Source organism: Solea senegalensis, linkage group LG8 (assembly GCF_019176455.1).
Source record: "Solea senegalensis isolate Sse05_10M linkage group LG8, IFAPA_SoseM_1, whole genome shotgun sequence".
NCBI classification, from domain to species: Eukaryota; Metazoa; Chordata; class Actinopteri; order Pleuronectiformes; family Soleidae; genus Solea; species Solea senegalensis.
This window is the reverse complement of record NC_058028.1, coordinates 9,953,973-9,974,957: the sequence shown is the minus strand read 5'-3', so window position 1 is coordinate 9,974,957 and position 20,985 is coordinate 9,953,973. Positions and strand designations below refer to the sequence as shown.

General features: G+C 40.2%; 3 protein-coding genes across 15 annotated transcripts in view; 2 read left to right on the top strand and 1 right to left on the bottom strand.

The window, feature by feature from the left end:
• The first annotated feature begins 101 nt into the window (after nt 1–101).
• On the top strand, nt 102–5,800 carry LOC122773703 (gastrula zinc finger protein XlCGF57.1-like). 2 transcript variants are annotated; one of them, XM_044032570.1, is made up of 8 exons: nt 102–342; nt 1,035–1,133; nt 1,900–2,119; nt 2,472–2,542; nt 3,056–3,181; nt 3,465–3,744; nt 3,894–4,639; nt 4,859–5,800. In XM_044032570.1, the coding sequence occupies exons 1-8, from the start codon at nt 229–231 to the stop codon at nt 5,123–5,125; spliced, it is 1,923 nt and encodes a 640-aa protein (XP_043888505.1). In that variant the 5' UTR covers nt 102–228; the 3' UTR covers nt 5,126–5,800. The 2 variants fall into 2 exon arrangements, with proteins under 2 accessions (XP_043888505.1, XP_043888506.1); XM_044032571.1 differs by lacking the exon at nt 102–342 and adding an exon at nt 772–830.
• Nucleotides 5,801–9,266, bottom strand: si:dkey-182i3.11 (leucine-rich repeat-containing protein 15). 2 transcript variants are annotated; one of them, XM_044032569.1, is made up of 3 exons: nt 9,065–9,266; nt 8,641–8,862; nt 5,801–8,244 (listed from the first exon to the last, which is right to left on the bottom strand). In XM_044032569.1, the coding sequence occupies exons 2-3, from the start codon at nt 8,854–8,856 to the stop codon at nt 6,376–6,378; spliced, it is 2,085 nt and encodes a 694-aa protein (XP_043888504.1). In that variant the 5' UTR covers nt 8,857–8,862; nt 9,065–9,266; the 3' UTR covers nt 5,801–6,375. The 2 variants fall into 2 exon arrangements, with proteins under 2 accessions (XP_043888504.1, XP_043888503.1); XM_044032568.1 differs by having other exon boundaries at nt 8,641–8,880; nt 9,065–9,265.
• A 2,679-nt stretch (nt 9,267–11,945) lies between these two features.
• The window catches only part of LOC122773747 (MAP/microtubule affinity-regulating kinase 4-like), a 40,056-nt gene continuing 31,016 nt past the window's right edge, over nt 11,946–20,985 (top strand). For 5 of the 11 annotated variants that reach the window (XM_044032642.1, XM_044032645.1, XM_044032641.1 and 2 more), the window contains exon 1: nt 11,947–13,044. In XM_044032642.1, the coding sequence (XP_043888577.1) occupies nt 12,997–13,044 (48 nt within the window). In that variant the 5' untranslated portion in view covers nt 11,947–12,996. Of the gene's footprint in view, nt 13,045–20,985 lie in introns of all 11 variants that reach the window. The other 6 variants (XM_044032643.1, XM_044032652.1, XM_044032650.1 and 3 more) reach the window with 2 other exon arrangements.

Genomic DNA, 20,985 nt, shown 5'->3' with positions numbered 1-20,985 from the left:
TGGCGGTAATGCACCAAATCGTTGATTGCCAACCGCCGTAAAACCTCAGAAATGAAGAAGCAGAGTGTGCATGCTTTTATTTTGAAAAGCACAACCTGGAAGTAGAAGGTGGAGTCAGGCGTGAATATCGCACGTTTTGCCAAACAACGATAACAGTGCAGCATTATTTTAATTGTAAATCGACTGTGATAGAGAAACGGCGGTTGTTTGTAGACACATTAATCCGTCATGTCAGACTTGGAGACTCAGGTGGGCACCATTGTGGAGATAATGGTTAATGCGACTGTCACAGAAATGAGCAAAGTAACGGCTGAAAACACACGCGACTGCTCGGATGAAAAGGTACGTTAACATGCCGTTAACCATGTTAGCCATGTTAACCATGTTGTTGTTGTTGTTTTTATTGTTGTTATTGTCTTGTCGCTTGTCCTCTCAGTGTTGACGCTCCCTCGTAGACAACCAGCTGATCATAGAAATAGAAAAGCTAGCTAGAGCTGTTTAACGCACGTTTCAGCGCGTCCACAGTGTGTTACTGACCGCAGCGATATTATCAGGAGTCGATCGTAAATCATGATTAAAGTAACATAATCACCAAAGTCTGGTTGATCGAGGCATCGCGACAACCGAGTAGAATCCGTATTTGGACGCCATTTTGAGCTGGACTCAGGCCCAAGCCTATCTATCTGCTGTATGTCTAGAAGAATTTCAGTTTGCAACCTGTCAGCTACTTTTTCTGTTTAAAATGATGTAATATTTACATCTTTTAATGAGATTATCGGCTGTGACAGGGCATTGCCCTTGGTGTTGTTAGCTGATAATACAGTAAATATGTGAGAACTATTGTAAATAATCTTTTACATTGTATGAAACAAGTTTTTCACATTTCAAGTTGGAAATGATTTGAGTCTGAGTCTATTATTCTCCCTGATCATATGACACCGTTTTCTGATTTCAGGCTGTATTTTGTATTTATCAGGTTGGTAACATGTCTCTAACAGGAGTATATATACATATATATGTATTTCCCACATCAGGTGATCCAGTTTAGTGTCTTCATGAAGTCTTTGGCACGAGAAGCTGTGGAGAAGATCTGCCAACTTTTCCACAAGTGTTCCTCTCTGCTGCATTTAGAGGTACGTCTCTCAACTGTAGGGATCTGTTTGTCTATTAAACCGTGATGCAGCATTTTGAGAATATTGATATCAGTTCCTCTGATTACAGTATTTCAGTCTATCTAAGAGTGATGGGATGTCTCAGTCAGTTGCTTTTTAATTCACATTTTGTTACATGAAGTCTGAAAGAAATGTGAAAGTTATCAGTAAAACAGTAATGAATTATTTAGTACAGGTTTGATATACTATAACAAATTAAAGGGATGACTACCGCTGTAATTGTACAAACAATGTTGGGGAAAAAAACTCTTTTATTTATATAAATGCACTGCATTTATTGTCATATCTTCCAAGTGTGTTGTTAAACGTACAATATTGTTACCCTGTAAATTATGTAATATATATATGTGTGTGTGTATATGTATATATGTACACTTAAATATATACATTTAAAAATAGACGACCTCTGGACACCTTATTTATTCATTTTATATACCAGATTTATATACCAATTATTGTTCTTTGTTGTCCTTGTTCTTTCCAGTTGAATGTCTGTTATGTTATGTTATGTTGTGTTATGTTATGTTATGTTATGTTTGGGTATGTTCATGTTTTACGCTTACATGTACAGTGTGTGTGCTTGACCGGAGTCAAATTCCTTGTATGTGTTCACATTCTTGGCCAATAAAGCTGATTCTGATTCTAATTCTAAACAGTATAGATACAAACAAAACACCATCTCTATTTATCTTGACTGATTGGTTTCTGTTTGTTTTTTCCTCTGAAGGTGTCACAGGGTGTGGCAGAGATTGAGGACCTGAGGCGGAGGCTGGAAGTGACAGAGACGGAGCTGATGCTGGTGTTGGAGGGCAGCAGAGGTCAGAAGGGAGCAGAGGAGCTCACAGAGGGGGGCAGTGGAGAGAACGATGGTAGGACGGCTTCGATTAGTGGAACAGAAGGAGAAACCGTCCAGAGCAGCCATCGCTCAGGGAGAAAGAGTCGCAGAGGTGATGACTTGTCATTTTTCTCAACTTATGGCTACATGTTATCATTTTTGTTGGAACAAAATTTGAAAATAAGTAAAGAGCAGTAGTTATATTTTTTAGTTTGTTCAAACTAAAACATAATGATTTAACATCCTTGTTAAGCAAATATAATAATTCTCCTTTTTACACATTATACAGTATATCTAAGGAAATTGTGGCTGACAACATGTGCAAGAAATGATGGAGTAAACAATAAAAAAAGATTTGAAGAGTGAAGTGCTTTAGATCTCCACTCTTTTTGCTCTTTGTCAGTCTTGTACTCTGCTGTGACTAATGTTCTAATAAATATCTTCATGATTTTTCTTTTTTACAGCTTTGGCTACAGGTGATACAGGAGTGAAGAGGTCCCCTATACTTCATCTGTGGAAAGGCAGAACCTACGAGGTAAATGTCCACTGCTTCACACAGATCCATCCTTTAACAAATCTGAAATGTGATGTATTTTTGTCCCATTTCCGGTTCTTTAACTCCCACTACATTTACACGTATACTTTACTTTAATAACAGATACAGAGTCAGATCAGGTGGATTCAATTGGATTAAAAGGTTGTAAGTTATAAAATCTCTTGTGTAATTAGTTAGCCATATTGCCAAAGGTATGTGGAAACCAAGCACCCACTCATACGTGTTAAACTGTTGAATATGGGTGTATACATCTGGTCCTATATAATGTATGTAAGTATATTTATGTAACGCTATTCTCCACTCTCTTATCAACATTTAAACTACCATTGTTTTGGAATCACAGGGGCTTAAACCGAACCCTGAAAATCAACTGTAAGTTAAACAGTATGTTGAATAAATGTGCCCATATGTGTTTAATTATGATTGTTTTTTATTAAGTATGATGGTTTGTATTAACTTTGTCCATATCGTATAATATTATGTCTCTCATAGGATAGTGTCCAACTAGTAACAATTAAGGAAGAAGGTTTGGAAGCGTTCGTTGACCAGGCGTCTGCTGATTCCATTCAGTGCAGAGATGAAACCACCCAGGACAATGTCGACGACCCAGACTATCAGGTTGATTCTTTTGTGCCATTTCTGTCATTCATGTTTTCATCATTTTTAAGTTGCTGTCATGTGTTTAACTCACACACTTTATCTGTGTTTTCATAACTTTGATTAGTGGTTTAAATTGCAAGTCTGTGTGAAGCATGTAATAAGCCACTTTTGTAAATGTGATTTCTGCCTTTTATCCAGCATAATAAGGAATATGCATCAACCCCTTTTCTTTACCCCTTAGTTAAGAAATACTGGGTTAAATGAAAATAATAAACAATGTTGTTGTCTTTTTTTCTGTTAGTTAGTGGCAGAAGATGTAGATGATGGTGCCCCAGGATACAACACCAGACCAAAACGTGTTGTAAAGCCCAAATTCCACCGCGGTCGAGCAAATAAAGAGAGTCAAAACCAGCAGCCTCTGAGCTGCAAACACTGCAGGAAAACCTTTAGTAAGCTGCTGCAGCTCAAAGCCCATCAGGTCATCCATGGAGTGAATGCTGAGAAGCCCTTCCATTGTTCGCAGTGTGGCAGAGGTTTTTCATTCCAGCGCAGCCTCAATGCACATATGCTTCTCCACACAGGTGAGATAATGTAGCAGACAGACTTTACATCATATCACATTTGATAAAACTTGTGATGAAACACATGTTGTGTGATGTGAACATTCAGCCGCCAGATGCAAGATTCATCACAATTCTACTCTCTATACTATCACATTCTCCACATTCAGGGGAAAGACCACACACTTGTGACATTTGTGGGAAGGGTTTCACTCTGAAGCAACTGCTGAGGAACCACCAGCGCCTCCACACTGAGGTCAGGCCGTTTCGGTGTGAACAGTGCGGAAAGAGCTTCTACCGAGCGCATGGCCTGAAAATACATCAGATGGTCCACACTGGAGAGCGGGCACACAACTGCCAGTACTGTAACAAAAGCTTCACAATACCAGGTAATCTGCAGCGCCACCTACGCATACACACGGGCGAAAAGCCATTCAAATGTGAGACATGCGGCAAAAGCTTTAACCAGGCTGACACTCTGAAGGGCCATCAGCGTATACACACCGGTGAGCGTCCCTTTAGCTGCGAGACCTGTGGCAAGTGCTTCATCCAGAAGAGTGCCTTGAAGATGCACCAGAAGACCTCACACTCAGGGGAGAATTCACTGGCCTGTGTAGCATGTGGAACTGGGGTGGCCTGTGTTGACTCACTCAGAAAACACCTCCAGTCACACGCAGCAACTATTCCATGCACATGTGTGATCTGTGGCCAACAGCTCTGCTCCATCACAGAACTGCGCTCACACCAGCAGCACCACACAGTGGACAGGCCTCACAGCTGCGGGCTGTGTGGGAAGAGTTTCAAGTCGTCAAGTTACCTGAAGATTCACCTGAAGACGCACAGTGGGGAGAGGCCATTTTCCTGCGACATATGTGGCCGTATGTTTACACAGCACAGCAGCCTTAAATCACATCAGGTATGTTTACATTGACTGAATATTTGGGCACAGATACATCATAAACTACTTCCTGATTATGTGGTAACTGTTTTTATTAGTTAGAGATAGGAAACTGACTAAAATTGACACCTTTTTACTTTATAATTTCCATCAACCAAGCAAATTTTTTTAAATGGCAACAGAGTGACTTCATCTACTAAATTAAATCAATGAATGACTATCCTATCTCCTCCAAAGGTAGTCCACACGGGAGAGAAACCATTCAGCTGCGACACGTGTGGGAAATGTTTCAGCAACACGGGCAACCTGAACAGACACCAGCGTATCCACACGGGGGAGAAGCCGTTCAGCTGTGACATTTGTGGACGCAGCTTCAACCAGGGCAACAGCCTGAAAGCCCACCAGCAGATACACACCGGGGAGAAACAGTTCATGTGCGACAAGTGTGGGAAGAGTTTTGCCTACCTGAGGAACCTCAAGGACCACAAGTGTTTCTACGTCTAATGCAGAAAGCTGTGATCCCTGGTGGCAGAGCTGATGGCAGACACATCCTTGTGACTGTGGAAAAATAAGTGGGTGACTGGAAAGAAATGACTTTGTAGAGAAAGTGGTGGGTATTCAGACATCACTCTGAATTAAAAAAAAAAAGAAGAAGAATGAAAACTCCCCCGTTAATTAAACTGAATAACCACTAATAGCCTCATGCTTTCTGAGAGATTGTTTTTTCTAAAGAGTTTTTGGCCCAGTGAACATTGTGACAAATGGATTAAATGTTAACAACACAGTTTCATTACTATTACTTTTATACAATTATACAATAATCTGGTTTACTGAGGTAACGTTCACAAAGTCTACTTTAGCCTTAAAAGTCCATTATAGTCTTAATTTCATTCCAGATTCGAGATTGTAATCCACTTTTTTAAATTGTAAGACTGGTTATGGTTTTGTTTTTTTTCTCCTGCAATTTTTTTCGATTTTAAATCACTGAAATACAACTGTGACTTATTTGGGGGAAAAGGTGCCTTGTGTGAGAACTGATGCTCTGACTGAGAAGATACAGAAGTAAGTGCTAAGTGTTATTTTGCAGCAAGGATGTTTCTTCTTTTCCTGTGAAAATGTGAAGTGTGTATTTACCAGCTTTGTGGCTGTGAGTGAAATGGATAAACACTGCAATTTTAATTTTGTTTGGTTTTCTTATTTATTGACATTTATAATGCATTGTAGGAAGGATGAGACCTAAGAGTTTTTCCTTCAGACTAATAATATGGTATCAAAACCAAATGCTTAACTCACTCTATAAATAAGAAATTGTATGCAAAGCATATAAAAAGCAGCTGCAGTCTTTTGCAGTCCACAATTTTAGAAGTTAATGAACCTTTTAAACACATTTAGAACAAGGAACAATATTTTAGGTATGTCCAGGAGAGGCAGCAAGAGAGCAAGGCATTGCATTGCATTACATTATCAATCATTTTACACCTCTACTAAATCTGGCCACAAATTCACTGAGCCAGTTTTAACAGTATATGTGAACACATGCACAGTCTTAACATAATACCCTCAGCATAACTCAATTCATTGATTAATAATCTATATAGTCTAATCTGATTATCATAGTCTTTGAAAATCATCTATTGACACTAACACAAGGTACAGAGATTTAGGTGCATATACTGTACTTAAAAACCAAGAGCAGAGCAAAGAAAGGAAATATAGGTTGCAGAGATGTAGAACCACTTCAAAGGATGTTATGATTATCTGACAGCAATAAGGAACATGATAAGCAGACTAAGCATTTGTAGAGGAAACAAAGGTTTTGAGCTGCTCGCAACATTTGCCGTGCAATAATCTTGTAACAATAAGGAAGGCTGTGCTGCTTGTGAAGAGTTTGTATCCTCAGTAAGTGGCGATGAGGAGTAGAGGTAGCAGACAGGCTGATCTCCTAGCTTGTCTATGTGCAAGTTGACCCAGCAGCTGATGTAGAGAATACAAGTACAAGTGCAGTCCCACAAATTACCTGACAGCCAGACAACATTAAGCTTTCTCAGAGGCTCCAAAGCCCTGCTCTCCACTGCTCTAAGCTGGTTGGACTTCAAACTCAGCTTGTGCAGGTTTTTAAGTCCTTGGAAGACGTCAGACTGTAGGTGATGCAGCTTGTTTCCATCCAAGTTTAGTTCTGTTAGTTTTGAAAGCCTAGCAAACAGATGAGAGTGTAAAGTTGCCAGGTTGTTGTTCTTTAGTAGAAGCTTTCCGAGGTTGCGGAGGAGATGGAAGGTATTGAAGGGAATGTCCTGCAGCTGATTGAAGTTCAGCCGGAGCTCTTTAAGTCGGGTTAACCCTACAAAGTCATCAGGAGACAGCTCTGAGAGACAGTTTTTGGTCAGATCCAGTGTTGTAAGATTTGCTAAATTTTTGAGCAGGCTTGTGGGAAGTTTACTGATGTGGTTTCCATTTAGTTTTAACTCTTTTAAACTAATAAGGTCTCTGAACTGGTCTGAGTGTAAATAGGAGAGATTGTTTTGAGAGAGCCTCAGTGAATTAACTTTCACCAAACCATGGAAGACTGAGGGATGTAGAGAACTGATGTGGTTGTCATTGAGGTCTATCTCTACCAGTTGCATCATCCTGTGGAAAAGTCCATTGGGAAGGTGTGTCAGTATATTGTGCTCCAAGTACAGGTTCTGTAGTGACTTGAGCTCGGTGAACAGATCAGGGTGGAGCTCCGCGATACGGTTGTACGACAGTTGTAGCTCTTTGAGTCTCGGGAGTGAATCAAATACACCATCTGGGAGGGCAGAGATCTGATTACTGTCTAGATGCAGCTGCTGAAGGTTGGACATGTTACTGAATATGTCCTGAGGAAGAGATGTCAGTCTGTTCATGTATAAATCAAGAGATTCAAGGTTGGTCAGGTCATTAAAGAATTTTGAGGGAAGAGAGTCTATGAGGTTAACGCTGAGGTCCAGCACTTGCAGCATAGTCAGACCTCTCAGTGACCCCTCAGACACTGTGGTCAGCTTGTTGTTTCTTAAGTCCAGATCAACCAGCAGTTTTAGAGAACTGAAGCAGTCCTCTGCAAGGTTGGTAATGCTATTTACCTTTAGATGCAGAGATTTGAGTATTTTTAGATCACGCAGTGCCTCAGCTGGAATAGTTATCAGCAGGTTACCACTCAGGTCAAGCTGTTGGAGAACAGTCGCTCCCCTGAAACTGTTTTCATCCAACCTTCTGATTCTGTTACGTGACAGAACAAGTTTTTTTAATGCAGTGGCATTCTCAAAAACCCCCCTCTCTATCTGTGTTATATTATTATGGCTGACGTGAAGGTCAGAAAGAGTGAGGGCTCCATCAAACACACCAACCTGTAACGTTTGAATGAGATTAAAGTTCAGAATCAGTTTCTTCAGATTAGTTAATCCATGGAGGAATCCGACTGGTAGATGTTCGAGCAGGTTCTCACTCAGGTCCAGTATGGTGAGAGCAGTGCACATTAGGAACTGACCAGAGTGTAGAGACTTCAGGCCATTGTCACGTAGAAAAAGCTTAGACAGCTTTGTCATGTTGGGCCAGACTGGATTGAGGGACAGGAAGACATTCAGCTGATTTCTAGTCAGGTCCAAAACCTGCAGGATATCAGAGTAAAGAATCAACTTGTGAATCATTTTTTGAGTTTACTGGTTTAGAAAGAGAAACCATAGAGGGGGGAGAAAAGTTGATTTGTAAATATGTTACATTTTCAGTATTTGTCAAGGAAGTATTTCTTTCAGACACAAATGTGGTTTGTGCTCTGGTAGAGCTTAAACTTAAAGCTATACTATACTAATAACTAATAACACTACTATTTCTTTTTTTACTTTCAGTTAGGGTAAAGAGAAAGAAGTGACTAAAGCTTTGATATGGTATGGTTCTTTGTAGACAATTCTCTTTTGAGAACATAGAAGATTGAACTTGAGACTTTCTTGCCTTTATAAGGTAATTTTTGTGTCACAGACAATGTAACGTTTTCAGTTAGTTCATACCTGCAGCTTCTCCAGTCCATGTTGGGGTATTTCCTGTATCTTGTTGTATGAGATGTACAGCACCTCTGTCCCCTCTGGCAGCTTTGGCATCAGGTACAGTCCTTTCTCCTGACATGCAATGGAGGTCAGGTTGTGCAGGCAATGACATTTTGGTGGGCAGAGGTTTGATGCCCAGGCCAAGAGGCTCACGGAGGCCAACGTTAAGGCTGCCAGCATGGCTGCCTAGAGCAGGAAACAGACCTAGAACACAGTTAAAAAGGAATAGTGCTGTGTTGTTCTATGTGTTTAAGACGGCATTCAGACTTTTTGAACATTCAGACTTTTTGCAACCTCAGACTTTTTGCAACCTCTATCCATTAAAATGTTTTCAGGAGTTATCATTGCTTTATCAAACCCTAATATTTAGTTTTAAATCAGAACTTACCACTGATGTGTGGGCTGTGAAGTTGCACGGTGGTTTTGCTGAAAAGTGAGTTTCCACACTGGATGCTGCTGCAGAGGAAGGTGGGGTTTTTCTTAGAAGAACATTAGACAGAGCAGCGGGTGTGCATTTGGTTAATGTGGTAACAGATTCATGTGTCTGTCAGAAGCATCACACAACTGCTGACTTTATCAGAGTTACTGTCACACCAAACGCTGTTATCTGCTCACTGCACATTCAGCATGGTCATCGCCAAACAATGTCTTTATTCTAATAATCAAGATTTGGTGGCAGTTTGTACCTACTTTCCTAATGAGAGATGTTTTTTTTAATTATACAGCAGCCTGTAGAATAAGTCTAAAGATACAATATTGATACACCTGTCAATGATGCACCAACATTCACTTTTAAAGACCTTGAGAAGCAACAAAATATAAAGATAAAAACAGTTTTCTAATACAAAGGTTTCATGAATTATATTTGTGCCTGAGGACTGGAAAGTTACTGAAGGCTGATCCTCATGGATCAGATTTATGCACATTTACAGTATAATCCATGACACTAAAATTCAACCAAGATTCTTTCTTATTACTACTACTGCACCAATAGATGGCAGTCTCCTCTACTTTTTGGATATCCCCATCATTTCAACTCTGTGACAGATAAAAACAGAAAGATTTTCATTTTTTCCTAGTTTCCTTTCACAAAAAAACAGCAAGGTTCTTGCACTCTTTACAGTCCATTTTCATGTCCAACTCACAGTTAATAAGTGAAAATGAAGATTTCTAATTTTCTACATTTCTACATTTTTTTCCTCGTTCTGTGGTGTGTGATTCCTTTCAACTGTAATTCTGTTGATGACGCCAGTGTTTGCATTTTTCAGCTGGTTGTGGGCTGCCTGACACCATGAACGTCTGCTGCATGGCTCGCTGAAAACAGCCACAGGGCTGAACAGTAGGTCAGGCTGGCTGTGATCCTCTCCAGATTATAGCTCAAGGCATCGGCAGAGGAAGTGTGAGAGTCTGGCAAAGACAACACTCAGCACAAGTGGCTTCCTGTCCATTGTAAAAGGAAATGAGCATGTCTGTATTTTGGTTTTCATGTGAGAGCCAGGTTGTATACCAGTCACTTACCAGCCTCAGTACTTAATAGACTGTTGTATATTTATACTTATACACACAAACACCAGAGTCATTTTGATAAGAGGATGTAACTACACTATAAAGTACAGTGGAATATGATTTAAATAAGCAATTTTCATCATGAAATGTGTCAAAATAAAAAATTGCTGCATAATTGTGTGTTAGTGAAGGTGCTTGTATGCATAAAGTACATAAAATATGTGTTGTTAAGTGTTGTGGCTGGATCAGTCCCTGCTGATGTACTCTGAGCAGCACAAATCATTAGATGACACGCACACACACACACACACACACACACACACACACACACACACACACACACACACACACAAAAGAGCAACAGAGGCAGACTCCCACCCCTCTCGTTCTTTTCCATAGACCATTAGATGTATTGACAATTCCACATCTAGTATTTTTTTCCTTTAATTGGTTTAGACACAGCTGACCGGGCAATGGTGCTAATGACGCTGGTGTTCTCTGTAACACAGTGTTCAGTACAGAATCAGCAGTCCATGGAAATATGGACTGCTGCTGTTCTTTCCAGGATTGATTATTTCTTAGCAGCAGCAGCAGAACTCTGCTGTCCTGGTAAATTCTTGTCTCTGCCTCTGTTCTTTGAGAGATGATGATGAAAGTGTATGTCTGCTGCTCATCCGCTTGATCCACTATAACTCCATTGTTCTACAAGGGTTCGGGTCACAGAAGGTCTCAATCATTACCAAAGAGCAGGAGTGTGAAGGAAGTATGAGGCCCTGGGTTCGGTCCAACAGGTCCAGATCAGTCCAGGTAAGATTTTTTTCTGATTGTTATGTTAAGTCGTGAGATGACATGTTCTTTCAAATTACAATGAAAGCTGCAATAAATATACCCTCAGTTGCCAATTCATTAGGTACCCCCATGAGTTGAAACTATTACAATCCAGCCCAACTGTTGTGCTGTATTTATTCCTGCCTTGAAGAAACACATTTAGAAAGGTGTTGATGAAACTGGAATTTCGAAAAAAGTTGTCCACCCCAATTAACTTTATATAGACCAAATGATGTAGCATTTACTCTTCAAATTGACACTCTTAACCCATTTTTGTCTTTGTAAATTGTCCTCGAGTGTCTTTAATATTGTGGATTTAATATTTTTTAATGTAACATAATTATATAGATCTGTATATTATTATTAATAAAATGAATGGTTCGAATGATTGAATCTTTCTTTTTTAATGTCATGCACAAAAGTGCCCAAACCACATAAATTACATTTGCAGGACTTCATTACAAATGTTACTAATAACTTTTTCAGCTCAGTTTTAAATAACATCTGCTAACTGCAAACTTTCTCTTACTGGGTCTTTCCAAGCATCCAAATGTAAATAAATCACAGAAACCACATTCTATGTGATGTCATGAAAATGACAATACAACAAATAGTAATCCATTCCATGTAATTTTAGCAGATGCTTTTATTCAAAGTGACTTACAAGGGAATTGAGTATAACCTGCCACGGGTGGAGTTGAACTTGTGACCATGTTTCATTTGGATTCGTTTGGATGGTTTTGTAAAAAAAAAATAATAATATCAAGATTATTAGTTCAGAGACTAGTCAAAAAAAAGAGCAGACTGACTCTTGAGTATCATTGCAGTGATTAATTGTCACCAAAAGATGGCAGTCGTATATCCTCGTGGAGACACGCTACCGTTAAACCGCAGAGAAGAAGACGCGCGTGCGAGAGGGCGTGCGCGCGTACGTGTGCGCAGCTCGCTCTCGACACAGCAGCGGCAGCGGCAGCAGCAGTAGCAGTAGCCGGTTTCGTCGTCGTCCTGTTGACGTCCCTCTCCTCCCTCTTTCTCTTGTCACTGTTTTTCATGAGGTGGATGTGGTGACGGGAACTTCCGTTTTCTTTCGCCTCCTTCAACAGAAAACAGTACGGTCTTTCCGACCCGAGGGAAGTCTTCACGTTGACGCTGGCGGAATTTTCATTCAGTCAAACCGAATGAGAGGACTTACAGGAGGGCGGACTGAACCGAGGAACAGTCGGGGACTGGCTTGGAGGAGGCTGCACATCCGCCGCTTTCTTTAATGCTACAGTTGTTGTTGGCCGTCATTTGCTCCCCTAAGGCCCGGGGCATCTGTCTGCGTTCGGGGTGTTTTCTTAGATGGTACTTGGTTTCGTTTCCGGGACGGTTTCTCCTCCGGTTTGACCGTTGCCACCCGTAATTATTATATTAACGAGCGAACAGGAAAACACAGACTCCCCCTTTCTTCCCCAGCTCCACGGCTGTGTTTCCCTTTGATTATCCCTCTCCAGTGTGCCGAGTGGACGTGTTTTCTTCGCCCTTTCCACCAGAAGACGATGCAGCTCACAGTAAACCGGTGACTTTTTGTTGTTGACTGTGTAGCAGCTAGTGACCATAGACATGGTACGGTAGCGTCAGTGGGGGATCTGGTGGAAAGTGAAAAGCTTCAGTGGGGTCTCAGTCTGTGTTTTTTCCCCCTCCCGTGAGACTGGGTTGGTACAAACAAACCCAGACAGACATGAGGTGGTTATAGCCCAGCCGTTTGTTTGTAAGCATCAGTTTAAGCAGGGTCACTCTTTTAGTGATCCGTGCTGCCTTCACGGACAATGACAATGGGGGTTGTATGAGAAGCGAGGCTGTTTTTTTTCTGACACAGAGCCTGGTGTGAGTGACAACCAGGCGGACCTGTGGGGTGTTTTTTTTACCCAGCGTGAACACAAACCCACAGCCACACTTATTGTCTCCTTTTTTCCCGTGGACGGCGGAGACCACTCAGGGACGAACATGTCTTTACGCACGGCACTGCCTGGAAACGAGCGGAAACCGGACCATGTAAGTAGATAACAAAAACACAGGCACCTCCAGGGACAGGTTCCAATTCGGTTTTGTTGTACTTTTGAAGTAATTTTCCACCCCATATACATGTACACATAGGTCATATATTTATGCACACATACAAATACCTCTGAGATTAAACTGCCCCATGTGCAAAGAGCAGCTGCAGTCAAGAAAGGCGACAGACTCGCTAATCTCCCCCAGCTCATTCAGGACGGGTTGGAATTGGTCACGGACTGTATTCTAGGATGGAGATGGGGGTGAAGGTTGGGGAGGGCAGGGTACAGAGTCGTGTGTGTTTTATTGATTACACATACACGCAAGACGCAAATATAATCAGTTAATGACTTGCCCAATAAAATCTTTCCGGACTTGCACCTCCACCTCCTGCACCCGTCAGTGCGCATGTTACCACCCCCCCATCAATAATTGATGCATCTGACGCAAGGCCACCCAACCCTATCCACACCCAGCTAGGCCTGCACCCATCCCTCTGCCAGTCCATATCTGCTGCATCACCTCACTTCCAGCTCTTCACTCCACCCGGTCTGACCTGTCCAATCTCAGTGCTGTGAAATCTGCTGTGTCAGGCTAGCCTCGTTTGTCCTGCTGAGGTTTTTCTATATGTGGCAGTGTCAGGGTTTTGGGGAGATTGGACTGTGAATTTAAGTTTTTTTGCTGGATTTTGCATGATTTTTTTACACTAATCTGCTTTTTTTTTAGATATTGGTAAAGCTATGCAAATAGTTGTCCTAACCCTAGTCTAGCTGTATAAGGAATCCCCACCTTTGTCTCAAGGGCACCTAGCTTACACCAAGCCAGCAGTCTGAAATATCACAGAGTCCTTCTAGATTTGAAGCTATAACAAAGAGCTACTTCCTTTGGCACCACCAGCCCGCAGCTAACAAAATACAGAGTACTTCCCTGAAAGGATATTTAAAGGGCATGTCACTTCACCAATTCTCATGGGGCTGCTGCTCAGATATTATGAAAATATCTCATGACCGTAGTGATTGTGGCCACTACTAGCAGCTAAATCTTGACTACAGTCACTACTGCTAGCTGGTTTCTTAGGCGTTCTCATTTAACTTTTTTACTACATCAATTGTTGAATGGTTAAAGACTGACATGAATAAAACATAATTTTCTGCTCTGGCTACTGACTGTTGTGGAAGATTTGAATGGCACTTATGGGAGAATGACATTGTAGTCATGAGAGAGACACTGGCACCCCTCTTTACCAACCTGTCATGTGTCCGGGTATTTTTCTGACTGAGCCCACACACACTGGATTGTTACAGTTAGGTGTTTATTGCCTGTTGAACTTGTCAGGTCCCAGAGACACATTTGAAGATGGCAGAATCAATGAGGTATTTGGATATTTTTAAAATAATCCAGTTTGTAGTTGGTTTGGACAGTTTGTGGCCACACCCAAATATAGGACTTCAGAGAATGACAAAGCTTTTTCAGATAGAGCATTTAATTAGATTAAAACACTGAGTCATAACAGCAGGAAACCTTCTTGGAAGTATTGAAGCCACATAATCTTCCTATTTCCTTTTCAATCACATAATCACTGGGAGAAATAACTTCAGGGGTGATTTCATTCTGAACAACAGTACAATAATTGTACAGCAGTACAATTAACTAATGAGAGTGCCAGTTTCAGTAGGATAACTGAAATCCTGTAAGTCAACAATCATGTTAACACTTGTAGGAAACATAATGCTTTCTGCTCACCTTCTTTTTCCAAGTCATTACATCAAGATACCATTCCTGTGAGATCATCTATTCCAGCCTTCACTGAATATAATATATGGGGGTTTATTATATGTGTATGTAAATATATGTGTGTATGTAGTAGATTAATTATCAAATCAACGTGTTTCCAAGCTTCTCCATATAACCCATCATCACCACCACCACCACCACCTTCCCTTAATTCATTCACTCCAAATGAGCAGTTTCTGGTTAGTTATTCAGTCTTGTCTCCTTTTTTCAGTGAAAACAACTCCTTTTACTTCTTAGTCGTTCTGCTAAGTTAACTTGTCTCGAGGTTAAAGCCCCTTGGCAGGTGAATAATGGCTTGTGTTCATGTTGTTCTGTGTGGTTTTGTAGCAGAAGCCAGATGATCTGTGCAATTAAGAGGTGCAGACGATTTGCCCTTACTCTGAGACATAATTAGCATTGTAATTTCAGCTGTCAGATTTTTTTCCTGGGACTGAATGTAAAATTTAATGCATGTTGGTTTTACAGTTGAATATTCTTCCTTCGGGTTTGCATAGATGATATTGCTTGAGGTATGTCAAAGAAGACAAAAGACAAAATTGGTGTTAATAGAAGTGGTTGATAGGAAATGTGGCTTAATGGATGTTGGCCAATTTTGTTCTCCAGGATCTGCAGGACAATGTTTGCTACCCTCCAGCTCTGTCTCCCATCAGCCTCTGAGCATCCAGCTTAGTGTCATGTCTATTTAGTCCTGTCATTTCTCAGATGAACCCTAGTTGCTTTTAGCACATTTTGTCCCGTTACTTTAAGTCCTTTAATTTTACTTTACACATCCTACGTGTATCTGCAAGTGTTTGTGTTTAGCTCTTGTATTTTAGTTCTAGTATTTTTAGACCACAGATAGGAGACCCCAGTTTAAGTTAGAGCTAGCATTGAGGTGGTGAAGGTCCTCACAAGTACAGTTAACATGCACTGTATGTTTGTTCTGTGCTGTGGGAATAGACACTATTTTGCTTGGGGCTAATCATGAGGTTTTCATCTGTGCTTGAGAGAGGGAAGTGAAAGTCATATAGTAGGTGTGGGTAAGTGCTTGTGTGTACATGTACAGCTGTGTGTACTAATATAAAGGGCAACATATCTTACATTGTGCCATTGGAGGGCAGAGCAAGGCTTTTGTGTGATATGGACAAGCAAGACTCAAAAGCTTGCTGTCCTGACATGTTGCCCTGAAGTTGATGGCATTCATTTTCCCTAGATACACTCACAGGCATCTTTTTCAGTCCTTGGGTCTACATGGGGGCCAACGGAACCGTGCACAACTGGTATGAAATCAGGTGGGCCATGTTAGATGACCTGTAAAATAGCTCACATACATATTGTACAGTCAAGCAGCTTAAACCAACTGAATATGTAACTGAATATGTATTTTTATTTATGAGCATTTGTTTCCTCGTGATTGGAGACGTAGGGCCAGATACAGGGACATTTTCAGAACACAGCTCCCATCAAAGCTGACCATGAGTAAGGCATGTCTGACGATGATCGATATCAGGGCAGTAGGGGCAAACCATGGTTGCTGTGAAAGTATGCAAGTGAACATAAATCAGGGCATTGTTGGGGGAAAAAAAGATTAACAGATTTAGCTGAGTTTTCAGTAAATGAGTTGCTCAACAGCATGACATTGGCAGAGTGTTTAAGTGCATTTTGTCGGATTTGCTAACACCCCCGTCTGCATTGTTTTTTCAGGCATCACACTTGTTAAATCTGTGTGGCATCTTCTTACTTGGAGAATGTGAAATCTGAGTTACTTAAGGATGATAAAATGAATTAGTACTATTATCATTATATGTTAACTAGTTCTGTATTTACTCCAAATTAAAGCTGTTAATTCAGATTTTCCCCAATGCCTTACTTGTTCACCAGATGACATTTTCTGGAGATCAGGCTATCATGTGAAGACTAAGAATTCACAGACCCATTGTTAATTGCTGAACACAGACCCCCACACACCCCCTGCAGATTAACTTTATTATCTCAAAGACACTTACTTAATACAGTGATCTAGCTAACAAACATAAAGGACACTTAGATAACAGTCCAAACACACAGTCCTCCAGTTGTGTTCATTGTGTAATGGTGCTCTTCTGATGTCTCACTCTCAGGTGTCAACTTACTGTCCCTGTCTTTTCTCGGGTCTGAGCTACACAGTTCTGCATTTGTAGTCTGTTGGCTACATATTGTGTTTTCAATTACACACCTTTTTTTTTTAGCCTTTGCTTTGATTGGATAATGGGGACACATTCATACGGTATCTACATGTGTCATTAGGGTTTTTGTTTACTGTTGTAGATGAAGCTGGTTTCCTTACAGTGCACTCTCTTTAATTCTTGGCTTTCTGAAACAAAGACAGTATCAACTAGTGATCTGTCTCTCACTCAATGTTCTTGTTAACCACTGGGAATATCACATCAGAAAAAGTGGTCACAGTTTTTGTCCATTAGCTGCTGCAGACTGGAGCTCAGCAACAAGACATACACAGATCATGTGATGTTATTGTAAATACTATAATTTTCATTTCTCACAGTTTTGCTCATTTAAATGGGTAATGATAGCGATAATAGTACGTGTCACGACTTTCTTTGACAGTGTGGTCTAATAGTTTCAAGTCTTCTTCAGCAATAATTCCTCTTTATGTTATTTAAATTACATTAACAAAGGGACATCTTTAGACTAGACTTGAACTTTAACCAAGTAGATCATGTATTCTTTCATTAAAAATAGTGTTGATATTGAAGGTAAATATAGTAGGCTCTTTTTGAAGTAGGTTTTTTTAGGGTGAGACTGAAGTGACACAGTTGGCAGAACAAAGGCTGTGCATTGGGGAAATGATACAGAAGGAACATATAGTCTGCAGTGAATGAGAGGATTTAAGTCAAGGCTTTTGGATACAGAGATGGTGTCTGGGAAGATAAGTTAAAGAAAAAAAGAATTGTGAGAATTTGAAGAACACATTGGTTTAAAGCAACCCACCGGTTAAAGTTTAGATAGAATACATAAATGAGGTAAACTATAAAATGAATACACATTCTGTAAATAGACATGTTACACACTTATACAGAGTTTCTCTGCAGTGAGGCAACATTTTGGACATTGATTTTTACCTTCAAATAAGATTTATTAGATACAATGTCTACACTGTGAGCATATGTATACAACCTGTGAATGTCTGGCTTTATTAGACTACATTGTAGTTATGTTTCTCAACGACATTATCATTAAGGCATAGGTTGTTGTGATAATTTTTTTAATGTTTTACAACTAAGAAAGTGTTTTTATGTTTGCATGTTAAACATGTAGTAACAGAGTTTGGGGAAGGAGGGGAATCATTCTTTCGCAAATGCCAAGGAGTGACTCAGTGCTTTATTCCACTGTTGCTGATGCAAACAGCATAAATCTGCCCTGTCCTCAGACAGGTCTGAAGATCACAGCCCAGTGGTGAATTATATGCTGAGTAATGTAGCAGGTCTCCATGTGTGTCCGTGTGTATGTTTATACAGAGCTGAGACTAAGGAATCCAGTAACACTTTACATACTGAAGCCAGATAATATCAGACTGGAGGAGGGAGGCCTCTTTTCAACCACGATGCTGGGTGGTTGTCCCCTTCAGCTTCATGCCCTCAGGCTCATATTCTTAGTAATATTTAAATATTATCCATCACTGTAGTCAAAAATCTGCTTAAAGCTGAGTGTAAAAACAGGTTTCAACAATCACTTCCAAAGCTTTATTCATGGGCTTCAGTTGTGATTGGTATTGGTGGATTTGTAAGACATAGATGAATATAGTACTTTTTTGGGCACAATATTAGTTAAAGCCAAAATGTTTATCCTCCACATAAGGGTCACGGAGGTGCTGTGCCAATCTCAGCTGACGTAGTTTGCCAGTCCATCACAGGGCCACATAAAGAGACCATCCACACTGGTTAAAATATCATTTTAGATTAATTCTCTAATCTATACACATCTTATTCTACAGACTGAAGAGAACATCTTTGTTTCTCACATATATATATATATATTTACAAATATCACACAGTAATAATTTTGAAATATGTTTTTTGAATGAAAATGAGAATAATGATGTAAATATTACCATTCCTATTGATATTGTGAGTCATATCGCTCGCAATTCCTCGCAACCTTTCTTTTTACTACTTGGGACAGCACTGTCATTTTTATATCACTATTAAAAAAAACGGAACAATCAATTGAAAGAGGGACCAAGGTTAAAGGGATATAATTGTAACCCCTGTAACATTATTACTGAGCTCCCTGGAGCTGTTGTTGTTTTCTACATGCTCTAACTCATTTTGTTTGTGGTGTATTCATGATGGCACCATTCATACACAGAGGAAAAAAAACAACACAGGGCAGATTAACCCCTTGTAATGGTGTTATTACTTTTTTACTAAATGCTCATTTAGTTTAAAAGTGGCTTGAAGGGTTACTTATTTAACAACAGGAATAATTGTTGTAAAAACAGCCGCATAAAAAGCAATGTTGTTAGTTACTTTTTAAATTGGGATGTTGAACAGCAGTCAGAAACATCCACATCGTGTTTACTGTCTGTAAGTTAAAGTTTCCAGCTTCTTAAATTATTAAATAGGCTCTAAAAAAATCACTCAACAGGCTGAGGATAGAAACCTCCGTCAGTAAAACTCATGGAAAAGAACTGAACTTGACCCTGGCATTTGCCATGTATTTATATAAACTGGAGGTTTGTGTGTTTTAGAGTCAGTATGCTTTGCAGAGGAAGCCCAAGAAATTGAGTTATGTTTATGTATCATTGCTGCTGGTACTGTACTTGGCACATAAGAGTGAAGGTTGAGCTTCCAATAAGAACACAATTCTGCATGCCCCGGGGAAATATATCAATAAACAAGAGCCACTGTGGCCTTTCAGCAAAACTGGTCTGACTCACATTCTAATGGTTATTGGTAGGAATTTGAATCACTGAAAAGCTAAAGCTGGTGTTATTTTATTTAAAAGGGAAACAAATCTTTACAAAAATAGATGACTACATATAATTACAAAAGAAGACATGTAGCTCATGCTAATTTCCATCCTTAAAAGAAATTGAACAAAAGGAATCCAGCACCAGGTCTAAATGTCATTGCCCTCTTCCTCCTGTCCAATACAGCTGAAATTAAACAAAGAAATCTAATTCTGTTAGTAACTGCACACTGTTAATTAACTACAACTTACATTTTATTTCATTGTGACTCTCATCTGTTTAATGCACTCTTCCAGCTAGCCAGCTAGCAACTCTCCCCTTGCTTTGTGCTTCTTAACAAGAAAAAGAATAGAGGTAACATATATCCCTCAGCAACTCCACAGTATCAGACAATCTGTCTGCCACGGTACATGTTTTTCTGGCAGCTCCCTGTTCGTCATGGGACCTCACAGGAAACGTGTGGAGTGTAGCAGAGCAACATGTGACACCACAGCTGTCATCGTATTGACATTTCTGTCAGCAGGACAGGAAGTGACGTGGGTTATGTTCATGCAATGTCCTGCTGCTTTTGTCACATTCTCCTGCAATGTAAGGGTGTGATACAATTTATTTCTCTTGTGTGGTTTCCAAAATCACATATCTCAAATGTGTATTGGCTGTATTCAACATATGCAGGATTGTGGTGAGTAGCTGGATGGAGGAGGATGTCAAAAGAAAAGTCTCTGTTTAGCTGTGGATAATGTGGTTCCACTGTAAACCAATAAACTAGCAATATGCCAAACCAAAGGAGTTTTGATTATTCATAAAAAAAGCACTTTTGGGTATTACAGATGTGTGTAGAACTCTATATAGTAACATATTAATATGTAGTGTAGTCAAAGAAGCCACCAGGTTAACCCATTTTTTTGTTTTCAGGAGGGTTATCTCTATGTTGTGATCTGTGATATGGAGACAATGTGTGTCTGCTGGTGTGCTTAGGACCAGTAACAAACTAGACTGAGACCACAAGGCCGAGAGTCACACTGCAGCAAGAGAGGAAGAGGAAACTGGGCACACATAGTGGGTCTGTATGTGTGTGCGTTAGCAGAAGTTGAGGATTGCTCACAGTTTCACCATTCCTCTGCTGGGGACCAACATCAAACATCCTGCCTTCAGTTAACAGCCCTCAACTAAGGCACACTCTCAGACCTAGAGTACAT